The 21391-nt window shown below is 49.3% G+C and overlaps 1 protein-coding gene across 1 annotated transcript; it reads left to right on the forward strand.

The window, feature by feature from the left end:
* Positions 1-3914: 3914 nt before the first annotated feature.
* Positions 3915-20266, forward strand: LRRC75B (leucine rich repeat containing 75B). The gene is made up of 4 exons (XM_009330853.1): positions 3915-3920; positions 4592-4720; positions 7924-8036; positions 19613-20266. The coding sequence occupies exons 1-4, from the start codon at positions 3915-3917 to the stop codon at positions 20133-20135; spliced, it is 771 nt and encodes a 256-aa protein (XP_009329128.1). The 3' UTR covers positions 20136-20266.
* Positions 20267-21391: the final 1125 nt, after the last annotated feature.

Genomic DNA, 21391 nt, shown 5'->3' on the forward strand with positions numbered 1-21391 from the left:
GGCCCCCGCCGCGGCAGGCAGGAGAGGTTGCGGGGAGGCGACACCCGCCCTGGCTCCCTGCCACCTCCCCGTGTCCCCGCCCGAGCGAGGGGCACCTGGCCCGGCTGCCTGGGAGCAGGGAGAGAGGGGCTGGGAAGAAGCTGGGAGGAGGGCTGTGCTGCACGCAGGAAAAGGGGTGTCCAAGCCTCTGCTGTCCCCATCCACACCTCTCCGTGCCAGCCCCTGGGTGTGCTCAGGATCGATGCCCCCCAGAGAAAAGCCACTGCCATCCCACTGCCACCACATCCCAATACACCCGCCCAGCCAGGCTGGCCAAGATCTGTCTTTGGGAGCACCCAAAATGGTTTTGGAGAGGACCTCTGGGACAGCCTAGGCTGAGAGGAGAGGTAAAGGGGTCAGTGTATCAGTGGGAGCTTGTTTCTGTCTGCCGCCATTCAGGAACAGAAAAGGCAGCGTGCAGACAGCATGGTGCCTAACTGATGCTGAGGACAGAGCCCTGCTGCTGGAACAGAGCCATCTCCTCCATCGCTCAGTGCTACCATCACTTTCCAGGCAAACTCAGCTCCCCCAAACTGCAGGCAACTCGGCAATCAGTAGCACAGGGGACAATTCCTCCCTCTGATTTGGACATAAAACACCATCAGTTCTTAGCTTATCACGTTGCTTCATTAGATAATGACCTAATTCATTTTGGGAACATACTGATTTTCTTGCCATAGGGGCAAACAACCTTTGGGTGTGAGTACACTGGAGCAGGGACTGGCTTGCTGGAATGCTTGTACAGCCGTACTACCAGCTGCAGGGAGCTGCATTAACAGCCCTGCCTCTGCTCTGAACGTCCTGGGTTTTACAACACATCCAACAGTGGTGGTCAATGCCCTGGGCCACCAGCAAGTTGTACACTCATGAGTAAGAATTTACAGGACCAAAAATCACACCTCTACTTTTCCTGTCCACTGCCCTAGCATTCACATGAGGATTGTTACCAGCACCACGAACACCCTTCTTGCCACGTGTATAGATAGATAAACCCTCAGCAGAAAGCCTGTATGTGTGCACCAGTATGGCAGACAAGGGTTGAAAAAGATTTCAAAGGCAGTTTTGGAAAGGCACTATTACAAGAAGCTTGTGAAGAGAAAGAGGCAACCACTCACTTCATGAATGTGGCAATGTAACATGAACAGACTTTTGTAGGGCACTCCAGAGGCCAGAAATACAGAATGTCATTTTCAATAGTGCTCAGCACCTCTCCTTGAGACTGAAGCACTGGAATCCCCCACAGACCTTGGAGATCTCCAGAAGGTCCATCTGTGAACAGCCAGGGTTTGAATGCTAAGTCACAGGGCCATCTGGAATGGAGGGTCGTTTCTAAGCCCTCCTTTCAATGCAGCCTGCCAGCTCCTTTCAGGATCAGTTAAACAGTTGGCTTCCCCACATCTGCACTGGGAATTACCATGTCCTGAACACTCACATTTTGTCCGCTGCCTTTCCAGTTCCCCTTGTTATTTCTGGTCCCCACCTCTGCCTGTCCATGTCAAAACAGTGACCCTCTGTTCATCTGCTCATGACAGAGCAGTGGGACGTGCATTCTGTAGTCACAACACAGCCTTCCTCCACCAAGTAAGACAGGAACCCATCCAATGCCACCCCAAAGCCTCCAGTTCGTTGTGTGCTCAGAGATTTCAGAGACAGAGGGCTACACCGCTAACACGTACTGCACCCTTCAGCAACTAAACACAACTGTCAGCCAGGCTGGTGTCATGTAATCAGAACCAGTCCTCCTCACATGTCCAATGTCATCTTCAAAGAGTACTATGATCAGCCTTTTTTCTCATTTACAAATTTCCCTCACTCCTCAACTAAATTCAGCCCTTAGCTTGGTCCCCAGCATGTCTTTTCCTTACACAAACTGGCTTACCTTGGCAGTAACACGCTCTCAGGAGTCACGGATTAATGTGTCCCAGGTGAGGGTCTGTTTGTTACCTGTAAAAAGACATACACCTTGTTCACTCTAGTGGACAGTGAGGATATTTAACACCACACCTCATCACTGTGCCTTGGGCCAGGGCGCAAACACCCCAGAGAAGGCAGAGCAATGGCGAGACCAGAATCGCAGCCTCCCCAAATGAGCAGATGTGCTCAGCCAATCCGGAGGACATGGGTTCCCGATGCGTGCCTCCTGCTGCAAGGCAGCCTGCTGCTCCCAGCAGACACAACCCTTGTCCAGCCCTGCAGATGTACCCCACAGGATGTAATTCTATCTGCCAGTGTTTTTTGACCTGTGGTCTGCAGACCCCCAAAGGGCTGTGGACTGCTTCTAGGATGTCAGGAGGGTGTAATAAAGTAAAGCAAGCAAGCCAGCCAGAAGCAGAGCCGCTAACAGATATGCAAGATCCTAGCATTTTAGAAGACTGCACAGAGAACAACTACAAACCACAGGTGTACAGTCACTTGCATTGTAAAGGAACACTCAGACAGCTCCATTGCACATCATCTTATCAGTCTCAGAAATACCCACCTGCAAACTACAGGTGCTGGTCTAAGTGGGCATTGCTCAGCTGAAGCCAGGGGAGACATTAGACTTACACCAGCAAAAAGTCTGGTACAATCTGATTTCCCTATGCTGAGACAACGGCCAAGTGTCATTTTTAAGATAACAGCATTAAGCCAACTGAACTGGCAAGACTTATAATATTCTGCTGTCTGCAGCCACCCTTTAGTTGGTACAAAATTTTCCAAGAAATGTGAGAGAGAGAGAGAGGGAGGGAGGAAAGCAAGTAAGAGGAACCAGAAAATGCCCTTGGGATAAGAATTTATGGACTATCAATGTGAGCTGAATATTTACAGCTATATTATTTATAAAACCCTCGCAGGCAGGATTTATAATGGGAATGCAGATTCATCTTAATGGTATAGCTCCAACTGGGGAATTTTAATTACTGCTCCGACATCCACTGCTGCATGCCCAGCCATGCCATCCTCTCGGCAGCTTTCTTCATCTGTGCCTATTACAGTTGGCGTAGGAGGCTCCATTTCCCTGAAGCCTTACAGTTAAGGGATACATTGGCGTGATGCCTTGGTACGCTCCTGGCTCACATCCAGCTGTGTCTGTGGCTGTCTGTCCTTCAGGTCTGATCCACTGTTTGGATTCCTTGGTTGCTTATGGGTATCATCTGTGTACACACAGTGATGGGGCTGTAAAGCATTTGATTTATTCTCCCTTTCTCCACCAGATCTGTAGCCAGGGTCTCTTTGGTATTGTGCTCTCTGCTCTATCCAAGCATATCCAGAGCAGGAGAGAGTGGATACAGCACTGGCTCTGATTGCTCCTTAGGGTTAAGATCCCACACCTCTGTCAGCTATAGCTCCATCCCTGCTGGTGATACATGTGTGTACACCTAGCTTTTTTTTTTTTTGCCTTTTTTTTTTTTTTTTTGAGCTCTTAGTGCATCTTTTACTGGGTGGTGCCTGAAGCACACATTCAGTGAAGCAGTGCGAACATATGGGGCACCCATTTGCTTATTCATTTCTTCTGGCAGCAGCATACAGAATGGGCACTTGTTTCCTCCCTCAGCTGAACCCTCCTTGTCAACTGAGTCAAACCCAGCACTATCCCTATTAGGGAGCTTTTTTGTTCTACATTTCTACTCCTGGGGTATTTTTTTCTGCCCTTGAGGTTATTTTCATGTGAGTATGGGATCTCTCTTTCCCAGATGCTTTTTTTTTTTCACCACAGCTCTGTGGTACCTCCTGATTGTAATAACTATGTCATATATTAGATCTTAGCTTTCCTCTTAGCAAGAAACGGCTTAGTTCTTTGCAGTATCGCCCATCTGGCCCCTGGAGAGGCTTTTTGTTCCCAAGCATGCTGAGGTTTCTTCCAGCATGTCCAAAGGTGCCCCATACCCTGGTCCATGCAGGTAAGTTGCATGGACCACAGCTGTTCCCCCAGCTCACACTGTGGAAGATGGGAAGAGGATTCCCCATGACTGTCATGTAGAGCTATCTATAAATTTACCATTACACCCTGAAAGGCAATACTGCCAGTGCTTAGCACTTACTGAGAACTTCAAAGCACAGCTAAACTCATACTGATGGGCAGGACTTTTGCTAGCCAGCCACCACCAGGGTGCATGGCAGTATCTAAATACCTGAGAAAGGTTTGATTCTTCCAGAAAAGCTGAGATTGGAGAAACAGGTTTAGAGCCAGCCTTCCTGCTCAGCTTCTTCAGCAGATTCACACATAGAGGCTGACAAAACTGTGAGTTTCTCTGGAGCTAATTCTCTCTGGGCTCCAGCCAGCCTGGAAATGATACCATTCTCACCTTCCTGTGGTAGGTGGAAACAAGGCGGTCAGTCCCTAGGCTGACTAGCTCAACTTAACACTGCATCTCATTCAGCTCTCTGGCTGTCCACATCCCCCATCACAGTAATGCTGGGTCAGACACAGCTTGCTTCACCTTTGTTGGATAGTTTCCTGTATCGAGCAACCAGCTGGCACCTCATGGGATTTACTTTCTGGTTTCAAAACACCTCATGGTTATAGCTCCAAAGGAGCCCATGTATCTGACTGACCGTGTTTTTCTTGTAGGACCTGGGACTGGAAGGAACATTCCTCAATGAAGTGCTCTATAAAAATGCAACTTTCCTCAACTTGGTGGATCCCATCTCCCATGACTTGCTGATGAGCCTTGCTAGAGATCTGCAGTGTCCCAAAAAGGTGAACCCTTCCCTCAGCTCAATGGACATTTTGCAACACAGCACTGATGCAGAGAGCCCTAATGGGGTGGCTTGTGCTGGGTGGTGCTCTGCAATCCTTCAGAACCAGCCAGTGTATGCCCTTGGAGTGGTAGCATATAAACTGTTGTGCATATTTCTGTAGAAATCAGTTAAAACTACCTCAGAACACATATGCAACTGAAGGAGGGGGCAGTTATGCACACAGAAATCAGGAATTTACTTTTTGTGCCAATAGTAAACTTGATGACAGGGTACAGGCCAGATAAAAACGTATGGGGTGGATGGTGGTGCCATATTCACTGCTATGCCCCAGAGGTTCAAAGCAGCTAGCTTATGGGGGGCTTATGGGGCTGCAGAGGGGAACAGAGATCTCTGCACATCTGGCCAGGCTGGTGCCTCTGCAGGAGGAGGACAAGAACCTCTCTCTTCCCAGGCCCTTTGCCATATGTAATTTCCCTAACCCAGCATTACATCCCCCCTATAACCTCCCAAGTAAAGAATGGTGCCATAGGAATATATTGCAACTCAGGGTTCAAGAAGCAAATGTGTTACATGCACAGTATCCCTGCACTGCTCTGGCACTTTCCTTCAGAGAATGAGGAGAGCAGAGACAAAGAAAGGCAAGGCTGAGTGCAGACAAACATCACAGATACCACAGTCCCACTGCAACACCAGCATCTACTTCTGTTACCCTTTGCCCCCACAAATACTTGGATTTGCAATACATTCATTTGCTCATCAGGCTTGGCAAGTGTCATGTTTGCTTTATAAGGAGAGCAATAGAGTTAATTTCTTTATTCAAAGGGAGATATTAAGTACACACAGCTCAGAGCAAACAGCAGCACCCTAGGGAATACATTGAATGCCTGGTGTAGATTAGTGGCATTTCTAACCTTGTTCTGCCATCTCCTGAGGCTCTCTGATAACAATTAACCAGTCAGGTCTCAATAGCCAAATCACATTTAGCCAAAGTTTAATCTTCATCATTGGGCTGCAATGCAGCCCGAAAAATCTTTTTTTCAAGTGTAATTTTGTGCAAATTTTATAAGCATCTAAAAAGGAAGGAGGTTGGGTTGCAGCAGTAGTACCTCTTAACCATGCTTCACTTGACCTCATCTCCAGCTGTTCTGCCAGGCCATTTCCAACCTCGTGCTGTGCCGTGCTCTTCAGGGGAGGCAGCATGAGGGGACGTTACCCTACTCCAGTACTCAGGTGCCTAGCAGATAACACACTACAATTTTTATATACTGGCATATACCCCCCTCTATTTTCATGTCTTACAGATACACATGCTTATCTGCAATGACACATGTACCATTATATAGATAAGATTTTCCCCATTCCGAAGGAAGACGTTGATCACCTGAGCTGCCCCTCAAAGCCAACAGGAGTTTAAGGGGTTGGAGAGACTCAGCACCCTACAGCACTAGCACCCTTCCCAGCACAAACATTGGCAGACCACATCCCCTCTCTGACCCTGGCTGAGCATCTGGTGGGTGTAACTGCATTACAGGCAAGCAGGCTGAGTGCAATTCCCAGTCTGTCTGTGGAAATTAAATCAGTGAGGACACGGGAAGGAACAGGAGTGTAATTCTCAGTTGTGAGCCAACAAACGCTTGCAGAGCATCGTGCCAGCTTCTGTGCTGAGGCGTGGTGTGCATGTGCACCCATTTGGAAAGGTTTGCTGTTGTAGGTGACAACAGGGTGCCGGTTGCAGCCTTGGCAGCACAGTAGTAGCCTAGAACAAGGCACCTAACCCAAGGGCATGGGCTAGTCTCTGGGGATCCTAGGGGAGCTGGGACAGGGATCAGGGGGTTTTCAGCTAAGCACTAAGGCTGGGATCCCTCTCCACTTGGCACAGCAGAACGGCCACATGCTGGCAGTGCATCCCTGGGGAGTTCAGCTGATTCAGTGACTGCTGAGGGAAGTCACAGTGCAGCTGTTGGCCCACAGTACAGCACTTTAACCGCTTGCAATAAAGAATAAATTAGCATATTCCCTGACAGCTTTACTATATGTTTACCTATCAGATCCCTAAATGCACATGTTGCACCACGGCTGGAGGGCAGGTGTCTGTCAGCATTTGGAAAATATGATAGAGGGGGCAGAAATCCCAGCCTTCAGCAGCTGCCATTTGCCATTCTGCTTCACCAGAGAAAGAGAGGTGCTGTTCAAAGTCATGGCAATAGAGAATGCATGCAAAAATAAACCCAGGAAAGCAGCAACCATCTTGGTGCCATCTTTTCCTGATGAGTTACAGCAGGGGCTGGAGGGAACTGCTGGCATTGGGAAGCTCCCAAACCTCCAGGAGCAGAAAGGACTGCAAGGAAGTAAGATGGAGTATGGGGAACTCGCTGGTCCCCTGTCCCAGCATCTCCCAGCTGGAGCATGGGAGGGAACGGAGTCAGGGTGCTGCTGCAGGAGAAGCACGGATGTCCCAGGGCACACCTCTCCCAGCAAGAAGCACCTGGGGGATGGGGCAAGGGTGCTGACTGCTGAACTTTACACGAGGGGGACAGATGGTCAGTCCAAAGACAGTATGCAGTTAGAGTTTGGGAGGCATGGCAACAAGGTAATTGATAGAAATTTAGCATAGTCCTGTAACACAATGAGTTGGCAGCTTGTCTGCCCAGCTGGCGACGGGTGCTGCTGAGGATACAGCAGCAAGGAGCTGAGACACCCATGCTGTCGCCACATTGGGCTTTTTTGAAAGTGGAGACCTTTTGAAGAAAAGGGCATAGGGGTTCCCTGCACAGAGCCCTTCTCGCATTGTCAGCCACCCCCGCCTTCCTGGGTGTTGCCTGGCCTAGAGCAGGACCCACTACCACAGCTCTAGAAAATAATCCCCTCTTCTAAGCTCCACTTGCTCCTTGGTAGGGTGTGAAATTGTAGCCCCACTCTGGGCAGGAACATGCTGGTTGGGCTGTGGTCCTTCCTGGCAGTGCAGAGCTCCTACTGCTCCTCCTCCACCCCAGGAGGAGACGGATTGTGGCAGAGAGGCATCTCAGGCCTTCTCACCATTCCTCTCTCATCCTCTTTTCCTCTTCTCTTCATCTCCTCCTCCATATACATTCCCCTGCTCCACTACCACATCTGTTCCTTTCCCATCTTCCTCTGTCCTCTCCCTTGCCTCCTGTTCTTGCTGTGGTGCACACAGAGGCTAAGCTGTCTCTTTGCTTTCAGGAATACGACCCCTGGAAATCCTCAGACAGGATCTGCAGGCAGCTGATTTACCACCTAACTCCCCACTCGAAATGGCACCGGCATGGCATGCCCCGGAGGAAGTCCCAAGTGTGGTAAGCCGCCTGGCAGGGACAGTGTGGATGGGCATGGAAGGGGATCTGCCAGGAGAAACCGTGCTGCAGCCAAGCACTATCCCAGTCTGCCACTACAGCCCTTCTCAGAGAAGGGCAGGACTTAAAAATCTGCATGGCAGCCTCTGCTCAGTCTCTTAGAAAACCTCAGCCAAATGGCACAGGGTCAGTGCCAACACCCCTCTCCCCGATCTGGTTTGCTGTTTCCTCCTTTTTATGTAGTCTTACAGTTCCTCAACCTCTCCCAAGTGCACTGAAATCAATCCCACTGAAATGGTGATTGCACAGTGCAGACAACCTTCCCGGCAGAGCCTGCAGGGTGTTTGCCTCTAGGAACACGGCTAAAGCTGGCAGCCTTGCAGATACACACCCCCATGTGCCGAGCTGAGCCAGCCCCCAGCTCTACATCCCTCTTTGTCCTTGTCTATCCCAGTATAACTTCCCTGCCTGCGGGGAAGGTCTCCCATTATGAGGCACTTACCACAAGCTGATCACCCCATTCAGTAGGAACCACTCTGGGGTGGCTGGCAGAGAGGTGACCATCCTTACTTACCTCCCACTTCTCTGCAAGGACCAGGAGAGGGACCAGAGATGATGCAGAGCCTCACGCACAGGGAACCCGACTCTGTGGCACGTTGGCCACAGACAGCTACCGGATAGCAGCTGCTTTCCACTACTACAAACATATTCAGACACCCACACTTGTTCTCTCCTTGACACTTGGTGGCTTTTCTAGCCAGATAAAGAGCAATCCCTACTTTTTTTTAAATCTACCCCTTCTCTCCTCATTTTCTTTGAGCAAAACCTGTTCCTGTGACACAGATCACCAGTGGCTGAAGAAAAGACAGAGAAGTAACTAAGAAAAGAGGAGCTCATGTCAGCCCTATTAGCTTCACAGGAATAAATGCAGGATTGGGTAAGAAGAAACGCAAAATTGGCAGCACTCTGAGAATGGCCTTAGGCTTTCCTGAGACTTTCAGAGTCTTTGATGCATGTGCCAGTAACTTAAAATCCCCCATGGGAACTGACATTTCCATCACACCTTTCATTCTGACTCCGAGGCAGATCCCCAGTGTGTCTTAAGGAATAAAATCCCTAATACCAGAATTTCCAGGCCATCTGCCTCTCATACCTGTAGCCCCACTTTGCCACTGAATCTGAGCCCTCTGTGACTTTCAATGCTCTCATCCCCAGCACCCCACAGGGCAGGACTGTTTGTGCCAGTTTGCAGGTGGGAACCACAGCACAGAACAAGACTGAGGGACCAGAACCGAGCAAGTCCTTTTCCAGACCCACTCAGTTAGATTACATTGTCCCTATGGGATCCTGCAGAGCACTGGAGATGCAGGTCTGACCTCATCCCTGTCCCCTCCCAAGACAGAGAAGAGAGGCTTAAAGATAAGAATTGCTGGAGACAGGGAGAGCCCTACAGAGGGTGGCTGTCTCCATTCCTTTCCAAGCTCCCTTTTGCTGAAACCCGGCCTCGTTCTGGTTTTCCAAGTGAGAAATCCCTCCCTGGCACTACCTAAACTCAACCCTCTGCCCCCACACTCCTGTTTGCAGGCAGAACAAACCTCTGCTCCAGCTGGACTGTCAGACTGGAGGTGTTCCCTCTGACTGCACAGCCCTGGGAGGGTGGAGGACTGCCTGCTGCAAACTCATCACTTACTAACGACACAGAGAGCAGGTCTGTGTCCAGAGGAAGAGCTCTGGGCCCCATGAGCCCAAATCCCACACAGAGGGGTCAGGCCCAAAGTAATGACCAGGTACAGAGCATCTGTGAGCACAAGCAGGGAGAGGGCAGCAAGGCGATGCACAGCAGAGGGAAATATAGGTCTAACATGGGTGGCCCTGCCTGGCAGCCAGGCCCAGTTGCAAGGTGTTACATAAGGCACAAAATTTTGATTATATGTGTTAACATTAATATATAAATATTAAATATAAAGATATAAATATTAATAGATAAATATTAAACAGCAGAGCTTCCTCTTTTAAGACTGGAGACGAACTGGTTTGCAGTTTGCAGAGTTGGCATCTGAGGTCACTGCAAGAAAATGGTTGTTGCCAGTAGCAGGAAGGCAAGAAATAGCAGCTTCATTTGGAGATACCAGGACCTAGTTTTGTCCAGCCAGGCTGTTTTTACCTGATCTGAATTCTCCACTTCCCTCTGTCTGCTAGGGGGAGTATGTTACTACAATCTCTGTCTCTGAACTCGTGCCCTTGGCTTGCACCCTTCCTGCCTTCAAGGTTCTGTAAAAAGCAAGGGTGTAGCAGCAATACTTTGAAGGCATTTCTAAAATCTAGTGGGGATTTGGGACAGCAGGGAGGAATCAGTGTGTGGAGACCACATTCAGGAACTGAATTCTCCTCTCGCTTTTGCAGTCTCCTGGGCTTTGGCTTCTGGTTTTCACAGAGCTGATGCAGGACACCCTTGTTCTCTTCTGAAATGCGATTTCTGCTTTCTGGCAGCATGTCAGATGGGTCCGGGAGATAATTAACAAGCCCAGCCATACAGAGAGCTTAGAGCATCTGCCAGGTTTTAATTATGTTTGGGCTGTTACGGAGATGTGGTATGGGTGGTGGAAAGGACCTGCAATACTGGAGCCAGATCACACATCAGGTGTTCCTCCCCCACTGCCAAATAGCAAACCAGTGGGTCAGAAACAAACTACCTGTAATTATGTCCCCATCTACTATCAGTGGGACCCAAAACACCCAGCAAGTACAAACCTGAGCCACCCATGAACTCATAAAGCAGAAAGGATAAGATACATTTCTCCTGTTTCGATACACAGCAATGCCAGGACATCTGGAACTGTAAACTCTATTAAGAACCAATCATACTTCCACCAAGCAGGAATAGTCTTATGCTATTCATGCTATAGAGCCCAACCAGATACTAAATATTAACAAATAGACTAAGTCAGCAAAGCATCAAATGCAAGAGCCTCCAGATACACACAGATATGTTCCTCTAGACACGCTTAACCACAAACCTGCTCACCACTAAAGCCAGAGGCCCCACCTGCTTCCACTACCACCTTAAATACTGATGTATTCAACCCAGGGCTATGACTGCAGCAAAGGTGCAATGTGCCTTGCACAGGACACACTGGGCTGCTCTTTATCCTGTTTAGCCATTCCTCTAAAGAGCTACCGACAGAAGTGACTGTAATATGGCACCTGGCCCTGAGTCTGGGAGAGAAGTCAGGCCACATGCTATTATCAGCTGAATGCCCAAGGCCAGAAGCAGAGTCCATACAGAAGCGTGGAAGGAGAAAGCTTATTGCAGCACAGTGGACTCAGTGCAACGGCAGCTGAAGCAAGGAGGAGAGATCCAGCCCAGGCTGTGTCTGGTTTCTCTGCTTGATTAAACTGTCAAAGGTGATGCTGGGAGGCAGTTTGCCCTCTGCGCCCATGCTAGTGGGTTCCTGACAGTGGCTGTCTGCCTTGTACAATGAAGGGTTAGCAGTGTCAGCTGTGCAGCCACCCAACGAGACTATTTCAGCTGCCCAGGTGATACCCGGGTAGGTTTGCCACACTGAAAGCAAAGGGTTCAATTCTCCTTTCCTGCAAAATCCTGTCTCAGGTCTGCAGCTTCCAGTCAACAGCCTGCACCCCACCTTGCAGCTGACCCTGCTTGGGTTGGCTGCCTAACCAAACAGTGAGGTCGAGCTCTTGGGGGATTGACTGGGGGTTTTAAAATTAAAAACTCAAAAGCTGGAAGATAAGATTTCCACAGCAGGGACCAGCATGACTTTACTGCACAATTGTCAGTCCCTTATATCCTAACGGGAATTCAGTTTTAGCACCATTTTACAGTTGTATAGATCAGTCACACTTAATGAGCAGAATACATCCTAGAGTGTTGTATAACTCCAGCTTCGCTTTCTCATTAAATTGATGTTTATAGTGTAAAGAGTAATGGATTAAGAAATGCTCCTCTCTGCAGACATAGGCTTTTCAGGCTATCAACACCACTTCTGTGTTATTTTGACAGATGCAGAATTTTTGGATATTATTAATTCTTGTTTTCAGAAGTCTTGAGGATTCCTTAATTCAGCATTGCAGGAGAACTACGTGTTCTAGTGCAAGTGCCACCGTCTGCATCCCTGAATCCAGGAGTGTATTACTTTGAGGGCAAAGCCACACTGGACTGCAATTCAGAGTGGAGAGGGAGAAGGGTACCAGGTGAAGGCAACATTTGTCTGGAGAGCTAGATCACAGCCTAGTACTGCAATCAAGCAGCTGTGGATTACAACTGAGATGTCTTGGCAAAGCCACATCAGGGAACCTTATGTATCTTCCACTTGCATCATCCCCAAAGCTGGCTACTTCTGTGTAACTACTTTCTTTCTTGAGTGCAAAGGATCAAACCTGACTCCACAAAACATGCAGGCAGTAAACACAAAGTGATCTTTACAACCACGGTGTTCCTAGCACAGAAAAAAATCCCAGATTTGTCACAGTGACTGGTTCTGGAAGAGCAAAGGCAGCTGTGTGCATGGAGTTAGTAACTCCTAAACTGTATGCATCCAGGCCTTCCTTTTCACAAGTCTCACCACAGTTTTACTTTGCTCATCTGAGTGAATTTCGTTTTGAAACATCTTGGCTAATCCAAAGCTCAGTGGAGAACAGAGTATCCCTTCTGGGCTCATTGCTCTGTTTCTCAGATATTGATGTGCACTGTTCAGACATTGCAACATTAGATGCACTTCTAAAATGCAATGAAAGCACTTGTGTCTAGAAGACTGCAAGGAAACAGCTCCAAACGGCTTTTGATCTTTGTTTTGGGTTTTTTTTCCTCCTTGAAAACACCACTCAGGGCTGCAGATGACAGCTCTGGCAGATTAGATCCTAGCCTTCACATGGCATGAGGTGAATATTAACTAGAGGTTCATGTCACCCTTATGCAACAGGGTAAATAGGCACCATAATTCCTGCTCTAGAGATAGGAAGCCAAGTTCGGGAATACCAGTCAGTTAACTAAAGCCACATGGTAATAGTCATATGGGAGTACAGGAACTGCCCCACACAATTTTTTCAAGAAGCTGCTGCTCACAGAGATGTCAGCTGGACAGACATGAGCTGGTGAATAAATTGTGGACCGAGGCAGGAACTGTCCCCTCCCCTCATCTTACAGTGCAGAGAGACCCAAACACTACCTATGATCAGGGTCCCCAGCAGCATCAAGAGGCAGGTCCATCTGCAAAGGCTGTTGGAGATGGTAGAAAGGGTAATCCAGCAGCTTGACACTGCCCTGTCGCAGATCAGAAAAAAGAGTCCAAGACTAACAGGCAGGAGAAGCAGGACACTTTGATGGAGAGAGAGACAATGAGTGAAATAATGGAGGCTGGGTGGCAGATGGTAGCTAAAGGGAATCAGCAGAGACCTTGTGCCTTCATGACTTTTACACAGTTGAAGGTCTGACAAGGACATAGGCTGATACCTGACATTTACAGTGAGGAGGTAGCATTACTCCCTGCTTTGCTAGGATCGACCTAAATAATGAGGGGAAACAACCAGAGGTCTTGGATGGATCAAGTGGCAGTAGGAGGAAGGCCAAAGGTTCACAGCTCTCTGGAACACCTCTTTAAGGAAAAAAACAGCAGAGCCAGGAGGAGGAGAGGCATTCGGCTGCATCATCACCTACAGATATCCATGTCCCATCCCAGTTGCAGAGAGAGGGCAGTAGGAGAAAGGCCACCTTTGCACTCCCTTCTCTCCACAGTGAGGGATCTCCACACAGTTGATGAAAAGAGCTTGGGTGCAAGGATGGAGATGTGACTAAGGGAATTCTCATGGAAGTGGCCTGTTTGTGCACTGCCTCCATCTTTACGGAGGTGCTGGGCCCAGCCTCAGAACAGCTCAGGCTGGGTTAGTCTAGGTCAGTGCTTTTGAGGCTTCTCTTTCCTTTTTTATGTCTCACTAGAGGCAGCTAAAGCCAGCCCTGCACAGCAGCACCCTGTGCCACAGGGAAGCAAAACAAGCAGATTATGCTAAGCAGGTGATTAAAAAGCCCGGAGTCGATCCCCTAAATCACTGCTCAAAGCAGAGAAGCCATCCCAACATGCCTGTCACTAGGTTCTATGCAAGAAAGAGCAGCCAAGAGATACCTGGCTCATGGCTAATTAGCCACTACTGGCAGTGCCTGTTAATGAAGGAGGGAATGCACAGTGATGGGAGTCTCTGGTATCAGGAAAATTTTACATTTGGAGGCAAATTAAATGTAAAAATAAGAGGGAGAGGTGGAGAAAGCTGGTAATTCCCTAGAGAGGCAGGCAGGGAGTAGTGGGCACCCCTCATTACTGGAATCCTATCTGACTCTTACCGTCTCCTCCCAGTCTCTCTCCATAGCATGGAGACAAGGAAATGAGGCTGGGACTCCAGGAACCTGAACATTCTTGGGCTGAACAAGCTCCTCCAAACCCCACAAAGCTAACAAGAGGTCAAGCACAGCTGTGGCTCCTGCAAGTCCCACCAGAGCAACAATCAGGAGCCATTACACCCCTTCCCTGCAGCCACCAAAGACTTTAGCTGATGAGCAAGAAGTTGAAGGGATTCAGGGCTAATAAAGAAGTGTGCTGAGCCCTCAGCTTCATGGACTCAGAGAAGCACTTGGAAGAGGGCCTAAGGGTTAGGCCCCTTGGAACAGGTCCTGGAGACAAACAACTAGCAATTAATTTCAGGTCTCCTAACTGTTTCATCTCAAGACAGCTCTGAATTTGCTTACGTTAGCTGAGTTCCCAGGAGGCAGGAACAGTGACTGAGCCTTGTGTGGGGAGAAGATGATTTTTATCCCAGAAAAAAGCCAAGGGAGACACGAGATGGTTTCATCCCTTTCCCGGCCCACATTTCTGATTGAGAGAGAGAAAACCTTCTTCCAACACCTGCAGGTCACTCAGACCCCTACGCTGTCTGGACTGATCCTGGGTGGATCTCATATGGCCAAGCTCATGGTGCAGCCTGGGGACTGCTGGCTAATACCCGCTGAAGAATAGAGTTGGCACCTAGGGAAGGGATAAGTGGGAGAAAGGTCAGACCCCAAGGAAAGAGTTGGGAACGATGCAAGGAACAACTTGTTTCACATGAGAAACAAGGAGATGTACCTAGAAAAGCTCTCATCCCTCAGGAGGGCTGGACTAGGGTTTCAAGCAGGGCGCTGATCCGTTATACACAGGAGGGCAGGCAGGCACCAGTCCTCACTGGATGCTGCAACTAGCTCCATGCAGGCAGTAGGGGACAGGCTGCGGATTGCCCTTGCTTCTTGCTCAAAGTTTCACAGAATTTCTCACTTGCAGCCATTTCTCCAGCATGTGAGGGAGTGGGGGGTTGTTTCCTCTCTAAGCTTGCTGCACATAATACAAACACAGTCTGCTTCCCTGCATCCAGGGTCCAGATCCTCGTTCGATGCAAATCCCCACAATTATAAATCTGCACATAGCACCAGCTGCGGTAGCATTAGGTTAATCCAGCCTCCAGTGCTTTGCAGTCCTCTGCCCACAAGTCCCATGGGCATCAAGAGCCACGTCGCTAAGTAGCTGTTTTGTCTCACACAAAGAAAAAAGCTTCTGCAGCTGAAGCAATCTTTAAGCCTATTTTACTTGCAGAAATTAGGGGATAATAGATGACCCATTTCCCTGGAAATAAACCTGGCATTTTCTCAGCTGCTGCACAAGTGTCTGAGAGCTTGGTGTCCTGCGTATCGTGACACCCCCCCCAAGAGAAATAGAGCTTAGCAGAGCTCCAAAAAAATACCAAGTGTCAGATAATTCGAAGTAAAGCATCTACCCACATCTCCCTGTCCTTTTTCTGACAGCAGATATATTTACCTCTAAAGCAACAGAGGAGAAGGAGTGGGCAGCTACTCTGTACCCTGCCCCAGAGATGGTATTTAGCTGCGCCTCTTGGAGCTGCACAGAAACACCAAGGAGATGAGGAAGAGAGCTGCCAGGGTTCACAGCATGCGTGGGGCGTCAGATCTCATGCTTCAGCACTTACCAGAGAGCCGAGGGCCTGGCTGCAGCATTAGGGGCTATGTCCACCAGGGCGAGGCTTCTACAGACACATCCCTACAAGAGGCATTTTCATAGGCAAGAGAACTTAAACACAGGAGGAGCCCACAGTACTGAGATAGGAGGCCCAGAATCATCCTGGCAGGTATAGCAATGAGGGCAAAAGGAAGCAGCAAAAACACAGGAAAGGAAAGAAAAACAAGCCAGCAAAGGAGGGAGGGAGGGCTCTGGCACAGGACAGGACGGTTTAAGCACATTCAGCCAGGAGCAGTCCAGTCTGGAGAATCAATTACGGGAAGATAATTTGTCTGCTTGATTTAAGCCTCCTTGGGGTACTGGCTTGTTGCTGGGGAGAGCAGCAGAAGCTACCTGCTCTGGTCAGAGCACGATCCATGACTTATTACTGCAGTCCCTGCATAGGAGTCGACAGGAGGGGAGGTTTAACAGGGAAAGACAGACAAGCACAGTGCTTTTGTCCTTCTGACACTTCCCCTCACTTATCACTGTTTGCACTTAGAGCCAAGTCACTCAAAAGGGGACCCCAAGAGCCATTAAAACTTACCCCCTGTTAAGAAAGCTGCTGTTGCAGACACAGCAGGAAAAACGGCACCTGAATGCTGAGGCCCGGCAGAGGGAGCGGTGCCGGCTCAGACATGCCCTCCAGTGGTCTCCACTCCAGCCTGGTTCCCATCCCAAACTGGGAGCTCTAAGGCTTGTTCCTTGTAGCTTTACAATAGGAAGGTCAGAGGAGTCTTTGCACAGATTCAGATAAGGCTTGGGGCCGGGGGGGAGTGTGTCCCCCCCGCATTTATGTCTCCTTTCTGCCCCTCACCCAGGATCTGCCATGGGTAGACAGCAACTGGGAAGAGAATTTCCAGGAGCCACAGGCTGCGTTTGCACAAAACAGGCACTGAAGTAATTACAGGCTTGCTTCTATGCTTGTTTATCCTGTATCCCCTCACCCCCCCAACAAAGCCTTGCTCTAAACCAATACAGGCCAGAGAAGGCTTCTGTCTCATCTCTTGTCCCAGCCCCTACTGGATCTAGGGGACGATTTCCCCTACGCAGTCAGGTTTACACTCAAGATTCATTTCTCCCTGCTTAATCTGACCAATATGAATGCACACCTCCACTATGAATTTGATGCTTGGTTTTGCTAGAACAAGTAGTACTCCATATCAAACACCCAGATAAAACATCTAGCACAGCTAAAGGGATAACGTTGTGCCAGGGGAGACCTGAGACTCTTCCAGCTTTAAGGCCAGTCCCTGAGAGATTTTATACAAGTTGAACCCTCTTTTGTAGTAGATTGTGCTACACCACTGCCAGCGGTTGGTGACAAACTATACAAAAAACCCCACACATTGTTTTTCCAGGAGAGTTGAAATACAGCTCCCAGGCAGCCTGGGCTGATAGCAAGCATCCCTTGGACTACCAGGAAAAGGGAGGCTAGCCCAGTGCCATCCAGACTGCAGCATGCACAGTTCAGAACTCCTACTGCTATTGTAGCAGCTAAGAGAACTGCACCGCTGCTATGGGCAATGTGGTTGATTAATTCTTCACAGTCCTGTCTCTGGGGCTCTGATATTGGAGAGAATCTTCAAGTGAAGGCCCTTTGGAGAACTCACGTGTGTGCTTTCAGACCAATTATAATTCACCAGTACATCAGTCTCTGTTGTTTGACAGTACAGCACAAGCACTACTCCCCTTGCCCCTCCCGTGATCCACTGAGGAGTAGTCTGGGTCATGTAAAGCATAAACATTTAGTAAGTACTACATAAGGCTCTTTTAAACCTTTAGGTCCGAATGTAAGTTATTCCATGCTGTTATTACCTCCCTACGATGAGAGCTCATTAGCTGAAATGCATGCTTGCAGATACAACCTCAGCCTTGCACAGCGAATTCCCACAGGAAGCACAAGGACACATAGAAGTAGCCTGAACAAAACGCTGCTAAACACAGAGCAGGAATTTGTGGGCTCGAGAGTTGACAGGGCAGGCCATGAGGTCTTTCCACCTCACGCTCCTACGAGGAAGCACAGCTACAGGTTTGCCAATGTTGAATGTGTCCATGAAGGGCTGTTGCCTGCACTGATGCACGTTTATTCACTTGTATTACCACATGCTCATAGGGGATTATTAAGGACTGAAATTTCCAGGATGCCATGAACTGCATATTTAAAGCAAAGCTATAGAGGCAGCGTCACATCCTCTCCACAACTGCAGAAGGGCCTGGCAACACTAAGGCTCGTAGGGACATTCTCACCTGCCATGGGAGCTCCTGCGGTGCTGCAGCCTCCTCCAAGGAAATTGCATGTCCCCATGTACCCATTGCTCTCAGGGACTGGCTGTGCCACAGGTGTGCAGGACACTACAGAGAGCCAGATAGGAAGAGTGGGGACCTTCAAATTGGTGGTTAATTCTTAGCCCACCCTGCTCCTCCCAAGCTCAACAAGGCACTTACAGACCCACTGAGCACATGATTAATGACACTAGTGGGGGTCCTACTAGGGCTCCCATATCCTTAAAGCTAGATGTGTCTGAAAGGACAGCAAGACTAATATCATTCACACTAAGGGATTAGGTTCTCATATGTTACACCAATACACATTTCTACTCAATCTTGCAACATATCCCCACCAGCTCCTATAGCCCCACAGCTCCCACTTTTCACAGCACTCTCACAAACCCACAGTCCATCATAAAACTCCACATCCCACTCCCTTTGCATACCCAACAACCCCATAGCACAGCTTTGCCTGCTGTACAGCTTGCCTACCTCCTCCTTACTCCACTTGCCAGGCAGAGAGCAAACGAGATATCTGAAACCAACTCTCTAGATTTCTTTTAGCACCCTTATGCCCTCCCCACCTCCTCACAGCTGCAGCAGATCCCAGATGACCTGCTGACCAGAGAGACCCAAAGAGGCAGCCACTGGTGCTGCTTACCGACTAGTGCTGCTTGGGAAGGCTTTTAAAGGGACATGCAGTAAATCTGCTCCTGGAGTGCAGTTTGCCTATAGATTGTTTTCCTGGTAAAATATCCATTTCTCAGCCTTTTAACACTGCTGTCCTCTGCAGTAGCCCTGCAGCACAGTCTCTTTGCAACAGGCCTTGGCACTCACCTGGAGAGGCAGCACACAAACAGCCCCCACACGGTGCAAACCAATGCACTTGGAAAGTTTGCCTGCCTTGGTTATTTTTGCTTTCCATGCCTGAGCATCTGTACGTGCACATACAGACAAACCCTTTGAAATGTGCTAGTGGAAGACACTTTAGCATCCTGTGTTTAGCCAGTTTTGGCAAAGTTGATGTGTAAGTAAGTGCTGAGAATATATGGGAAAGCCCCAGGACACAGTCCGCCCAGAGGCATGGTGCAAACATTGTGCTTGTTTCCCAAATAAGCCCCATTAACCCTTTGCTTAACGTTCTAGCCCATGTAGTTAATGTGTTCTCCCCTGTCCCAAGTGATCTGTCACTTGGGTGAGAGATGGATGAGAGTGGTCCCCTTAATGATTTCTCTCTTTACCCCTTTCCATCATTAGCCTGAAGACCAGCCTGCAGAAGAAGGTGAGCCAGGACTCCATGGATTTGTCAGGGATCCCCCTGACCATGCGGGATGTCCACCGCATGGCCTACTACCTGCAGAACAATGGGGACCACCTCACCTCTGTGGACCTGAGTTTCACCGAGCTGAATGACGACATGGTGCGCCTGCTGCTGCCCTTCCTCTGGGCACTACCCAAGCTCACTCACCTTTCCCTCAATGGCAACCGACTGACGCGGGCGACCATGAAGGAGCTGACTGACACCATGAAGGACATGAACAAGTTCCCTTGCCTGGCCTGGGTTGACCTCGGCAACAACGTGGATGTCTCCTCCATGCCACAGCCATTGCTCGTGGGCCTGCGCAAGCGCCTCAGCCAGCAGACCACACTGCCTACCATCTATGAGGCGCTCGACTGCGACTCAGAGATCTCCAGCGGGCATGAGGGCAGCCAGCCAGAGGACGAAGCAGCAGGAAGCACCCCGCCACGTGCTTTCTCTCAGCAGGGCTGCGAGAGGTGACTGGACAACAGGCCGGCGCTGGCACACTGAAGCTGCCCCAAGGAGAAGTCTTGAGTACAAACATCAAGCAGAGGGCCAGCTTTACCGGCTTCCTTTGGCTCTTTTCTCTCGCCTTCCCTGACATCTCCCCCCCCCACTTGCTGTGAGACAAAAGCCTGTCGTCCCCCCACAACGTGCTCCGCTCCCTCCCTCACTGCCAAACCCATTGCCCACGTTCCAGAGAGGAACCAGTGACTTACAGTGAACCTGGTCCCCAGGCAGGGTCTCACTGGAAGACGGGAAAAGACCTGTCGGAGTCAAGAATATCCTCCAGCAGCCATTGGGTTGAGGGAAAGGGATGGGGGGGAACCTAAAACAGAAACAGGCTTGTAGTTTACTTCCTTTCTTCCTTTTCCTATGCACCTTGGAAACCTTGGGACCTGCAGCCTTGAGTGTGAAAGGAGGTACCCCAAGAGCCTAGCTGCTGTGGAGCTTAGTTGAAGGGCTCAGAGGCCAGAGCTGGAGCCCGGCAGTGTGTCTCCCTCTTGTGTCTGGCTCCTTTTGTTTTGTTTTTTTCCTATTGTGTGTTTTGTATTAACGTCTGAACAAAGGGACTTGGTCAGAGACCATTGGATTGCATAGGCTGGGGCGGACACATGGCTTGGAACTGCAGCATCAGGATATTTGCTGTGTGACCGGGGTGAGAGGGAGGGGAAGGAGGTATGTGTTGGTGGGAGCATGGGGGATGGGATGAGTTGGGATGGGATGGGAGGAGGGGGGAGGAAAGGGAGGGGGAACAGTCTCGTGGATTAGCAGGATTGGTTTCAAAAACTCTGCTTTTGTACTAAAATTACAAGTTCCAAGTGAAATTGAGGAAAAGCAGACAGCTAAGAGCATAACTGTGGCACTAGAAGAGCAAGCAGTGAACGTGCCAGAGGTGGGCACTTCCCAAACTAAAGCGCAAAGCTTTGGCTCCTCATGGCATATTACATGCCTCGTAATACAGACATGACGTGAGCAGCTGCATTGCCATTTCCAATGCTGTCCAAAAACCAAACCACTGATGCAATATTTCTAGTGTTTTCCACATTGCTCATGCTCTATGTAAACATAATAAACAGTTCTCTTGGACATGAGCGTGAAGCACTACAGAGTCTGAGTATCTGGGTTGTTCACAAATCAAGCCAGCAGCCCAGACACTGCAAGAATATGGACCAGTAGTCCTCATGCAGTGCCTGAGCAGTGTGGGAGAGGATCAGCAGGTACCATTCACATTG

Source organism: Pygoscelis adeliae, unplaced genomic scaffold (assembly GCF_000699105.1).
Source record: "Pygoscelis adeliae isolate BGI_AS28 unplaced genomic scaffold, ASM69910v1 Scaffold358, whole genome shotgun sequence".
NCBI lineage: Eukaryota > Metazoa > Chordata > Aves > Sphenisciformes > Spheniscidae > Pygoscelis > Pygoscelis adeliae.